The sequence below is a fragment of the Haliaeetus albicilla genome, chromosome Z (genome assembly GCF_947461875.1).
Source record: "Haliaeetus albicilla chromosome Z, bHalAlb1.1, whole genome shotgun sequence".
Classification (NCBI taxonomy): Eukaryota; Metazoa; Chordata; class Aves; order Accipitriformes; family Accipitridae; genus Haliaeetus; species Haliaeetus albicilla.
Genome location: NC_091516.1, coordinates 6,632,609 through 6,637,122, shown reverse-complemented (window position 1 = coordinate 6,637,122; position 4,514 = coordinate 6,632,609). Strand labels below are relative to the sequence as shown.

At 55.9% G+C, this 4,514-nt stretch overlaps 1 protein-coding gene across 1 annotated transcript; it reads left to right on the top strand.

Annotated features, from left to right (window-relative positions):
* Positions 1–2,751: 2,751 nt before the first annotated feature.
* Positions 2,752–4,018, top strand: CCNO (cyclin O). The gene is made up of 3 exons (XM_069775790.1): positions 2,752–3,017; positions 3,104–3,289; positions 3,456–4,018. Exons 1-3 carry the CDS (start codon positions 2,760–2,762, stop codon positions 3,969–3,971), a joined length of 960 nt encoding a protein of 319 aa, XP_069631891.1. The 5' UTR covers positions 2,752–2,759; the 3' UTR covers positions 3,972–4,018.
* The last annotated feature ends 496 nt before the right edge of the window (positions 4,019–4,514 follow it).

Below are 4,514 nucleotides of genomic sequence, written 5' to 3'. Positions count from 1 at the left end.
TATCTTCATTTTCCTGTATGGTTTACATTAAGAAGATACTTTATAAGAAGATATGAACTGCTGTGAACAGGTGCTCAGCGAGACAAGTGTACTTACCAGCAACCTCTCCCATCCTGTGCCTCTTCTCACACTTGTTCCTCCCTGTTCACCCTGATCCTTGTCTATCCCTGCTCCTGTAAAAAGTTTTGCTGTCCCTTTCATATGTTAAGCTTTGCACAGTCCTGCAGGCCCCTTCAAATGATGATCATGTTTTTCCCCCTTTATTGATCAAAGCTGAGGTTGACCCTCTTCAAGGCTATACCAGAGCAAGTTCCTTTAAATGGCTCATCAGTCAGTGGCTGAAGCCTTCTGCTCTTCATTGTTCTCTCTTACCACTTGCTTACAATGTTGGTGTTGTCTGTGTGTTCCTTTGTTTCTTATTTCTTTTATACTGAATACTCCTTACCCAGATAACTTAATGGACTAGATGCTCTTACATTCTACCTATCCACACCATTTACAATTACGAAGTGAAATTTCAGATCACCAACTCGGCTTTCAAGAATGAGGAATATTGGGGGGGAGTGGGTTGGCATTAAACAGTTGCAGTCAAGTAGGAGCTCTGCATGTACAGGCAGAGGCACAGTGTGGAAGAACTTTTTTAATGTGAAAAACAGATTTCATACAGCAGCTGTTAATAGTGTACAGAAAGGAGACTGAGGAAGATGCATGAAAATGCAAAATACATGGAGCTATCCAGTTAGATTATCATAGCAGAACTGGTACTGCTGCACGAAGAGTGACATAAGGTACCCTACACTCAATTCTGGAAGAGGCAAGTTCTAATAATAGTTTGCCAAGAACTCTGAGGGAAAAGTGATGACATCCATTACCATTTTTATGAATTGTGATAAACTAGTGGTAGCCTTAGTTTCCTAGAGGAGCCGAGAAGTGGTTTTTTTTTTTTAAATTCCAAAGTATGCAGCATTTACGCAAGGAAGTGTTTAAACAAGATAAAGATTTAACTAAGACCTCTATTCTCAGACATACTCTCCTTTCACAGCAAGAGCACAGAAATAAAAACCTGCAAACTACATTCCAAATTAAAAAATCTGTACCCTGAACAATTTCCTAGCTTTTGTTCTATTTCAGGTCTTTGATTTGGATCCTTTGGAAACGTAAATTAGAAATACATTTTAGTAATTCAAAAACTAACATGCTCATGTTTATTTTAGATTTGAATTTCACTTATCAGTTGTTGGTTTTAAATGGCTAAAGCCTAGTGCAAGTGTTAAACGAGGGAGAAGAACTCAAGGACAATTCACTGTGATGAATGGAGAGGTTTTGTAGGTAGGGTAATGTTGAAATTCAGAGGTATTCTTTGTGTTCCTCTAGTGTGTCCTGCTTTGTAATCTTTTAAAGAAATAGCTTCTTTCAGTTGTAATAAATAGGAAATTGCACACTCCTGAGCAAGCAACTGTTTTCTGCAAAACATGAAACAGGTCATGTTGTGCTGTACAGAAAAGCATAGTTATCTTAAAATTAAAAACAAACAAAAATCAAAGACTGCAGTGGCTTTGTGCTCCTGCAGTGTATGTCAGCAACTTTTGTGCCTGTGTTCTTTTGGGTGGATGAACTTTCTCTTTTGTTCTATTTATTTAATAAATACTTCTCCTAACACCTTTGTGTCACTTTTCTCAAAGCACTTGTCAGACACAAGGCCAGCCAGTATCAATGGCTCTTTCTTACCGTAATCACAACAGGGCTTTTCGGGGTGTACTTTTCCTAAAGGCAGCGTGTCCTACTGGTCTCTGTATCCTCTCCTTGGAGAGGATTTCCTGCTCCTGCCATTCAAGCTGCAGAATTCCCAGCTCCTCCTCTCTTCTGCTGGTGGGGTTGTGGACTGGTTCAAGCTCTCTCTTCTCCTTCTCCCATTGACATCTTCCCCACCGCTAGATGCAGGGGAGGTTTTCTTTTTCCTTCTACAAGTCTTTCCTCATCCATAGTGGACTGGGTCAATGGATCGCATAAGCAAATCGTATCTGATAAAAATAGTCATGTCTGGCCTGAACTCCGCTTCTGTAAACCAGTGGTCGCGGTGCGGGAACATTTCGATTTCCCTCCATTCGGCCATTTAAAATAGTGCTCCGTTACGTAAATAGTCCACGGGTGGAAGGGGAAGCGAGGCCCAAACGGCCGAGGGAGCGCCGGCGTTGCCGGCATCTCCCCCGGTGTATTTGTGCTCTTATTTCCCAGTGCCCTCCAATGGAAGTGTTACTTACGCGGAGCAACCCGTAGCTGCTAAGCGCACCGGCTTCCGAGCTAGAACGCCAGGAGCACGTCTATTTTAGCCGTGGCAAACCACGAAGTTGCGAAGGCGCCACTTCGGCTGGCCCGCTTCGGGCCCCGCCGGGACGGGTTCCGCGGCGCTCCCGCCCGCCCAGCCGGCTCTCCGTGCTCTTCCAGAGGCACCCTTCTCCGCAGGTCGCGGTCCCACGGCGGCTCCGCCGCAGCCCTCTGACCCGCCGGAAAGCGTTAGGCAAGAGCCAGGCGTTCTGGCAGCTCGGTTCCTTTCCGGCCCCGAAGCGGGTTTTGGTTTGGAGACGACGTTCCCGGCGGTGCCCGGCCGGCCTGCCCGCGGCGGGCGGGGCGGGGCGACGGCCCGGGAGGCGGGCGGTGACGGCCCGGGAGGCGGGCGGTGACGGCCCCGGGGCCGCCGCCCCCCTCAAATAGCCGCCGCCGCCGCGCCCGGTAGCGGAGCCGGTACGGCCATACACCCTATGGTGACGGTGGGGAGCGGCGGCACCGGCACCACCACCCCCCCGCTGCAGCGGGGGCTCGACAGCTTCCCCGGCCTCTCCCTGCGGCTATGGGCACTGCGGCAGCGACCGGCGACGGCAGCGGCGGCGGCGGCGGCGACGACGACGACCCCGCAGGAGCTGCAGGCTTTCCGCGACTACGGGGAGAGCTGGTACCGCTCCCGCAAGGGGCTGGAGAGCCGCTTCCAGCCGCGGGAGCCGCTCGCCCAGCAGCCGCAGGTGGGGGCACGGGGAAGAAGGCGGCGGGGGGTGGGCGGGCGGAGCCCGGTGCCGGCGCCGCCTGACCGCCGCTCCCGGTGCCGCAGGTGACAGCAGAGGCGCGCTGCGAGCTGGTCAGCTGGCTCATCGCCGTGCACCGGTACTTCAGCGTCTCCTTCGAGGCGCTGTGCCTGGCCGTCAACATGCTCGACCGCTTCCTCGGCACCACCCCGGTGGCCGCCGACTGCTTCCAGCTCCTGGGGGTGACGGCGCTGTTCATCGCCTGCAAGCAGGTAGGGCTGCCCCGGAGCCCGGCCACCCCCGCCGCCGGGGCCTCCGCGGCCACCCCCGCCGGCGCCGGCGCAGCCCCGGCCCGGCCGTGGCTCCGCACCCTTTGCCCCCCGCGCCGCTCACCCACCCCTACGCGCGGCATCCCGACCCCCTGTCCCCCCCTTGCAGGTGGAGGTGCACCCCCCCAGCATGAAGGAGCTCCTCGACCTCTGCTGCGGCGTCTTCTCCTGCCAGCAGCTCCGCAACCTGGAGTGCCTCATCCTGCGCCGCCTGGGCTTCGAGCTGGCGGCGCCCACCGTGAACTTCTTCCTGGAGCACTTCAGCCAGGTGCGGCTGGAGGCGCGGGGGGCCGACGCGGGAGAGGCGGCGGACGCCCGGAGCCTGGCGGTGGGCATAGCGGAGCTCAGCCTGGCCGACTACGCTTTCACCAAATACGCCCCTTCCCTGCTGGCCGCCAGCAGCCTGGGGCTGGCGGACCGGCTGCTGCGCCACCGCAGTCCCCTGGACCTGCGGATCAGCGGCTACCCGAGGCGGGTCCTGCGGGACTGCGTGGACCAGCTGCAGCTCCTGGTCTCGCTGAACAGGCAGTTCCTGCCGCTCCTCCTGCCCCCGGAGGTGGTCCAGAAGTGCCACCGCCTGCGGGCTGGCAGCGGCGATGCCGCCGCCCGTCACTCGCACCTCTAGCCGTCCCGGGCGTAGTGGCCTCGGCCGCGGGCTGGGCTGGGCTGGCCGCGGGCTGGGCTGGGCTGGCCGCGGGCCGGGCTGGGCTGGCCGCGGGCCGGGTCGTCGTTCGTGCTCCGCAGAGCTGGCCTTGAGCCTCCTCAGCTCCGCGTTAGTGTCACTGGACTTGGGAAACTAGATCACGTTTTGCACCTGATGTTACTGTACGGCAGTTGCACTGTCCCTCTGCCGCTCTGTAAAATCCAGCATGTAAATAGTATACGGGGTCTCGAGTACTTTATTATTTATTTGGAGGGTGGTCCGTAAAGATAATGGTGGAAGAACCCAACGAACGTTGAATAAACTCTCTTCTGCTTGGCACTGGTGCTCGTTTATTTGCTGGTGGTGTGTGTGCACAGCTGGGAGAGGAAACCCAGAGCGAGTTCACCCCGAAGGCTAACTCCAGCCCCCCCACCCCCCCACCCCCCAATAATGATGCCCGATGGTGTCATTCCCCGTTTCAAACGGACACGCGCTGGCTTGGTCATGGCTGGGGTGTGCGTGTTT

Bases quoted from the DNA above. Each gene is read 5' to 3' on its own strand.
- CCNO (XM_069775790.1), top strand. From the start codon at position 2,760: ATGGTGACGGTGGGGAGCGGCGGCACCGGCACCACCACCCCCCCGCTG. The intron at 3,018-3,103 runs GTGGGGGCACGG...CCGGTGCCGCAG, and splicing joins CGCTCGCCCAGCAGCCGCAG to GTGACAGCAGAGGCGCGCTG. The intron at 3,290-3,455 runs GTAGGGCTGCCC...CCCCCCTTGCAG, and splicing joins TGTTCATCGCCTGCAAGCAG to GTGGAGGTGCACCCCCCCAG.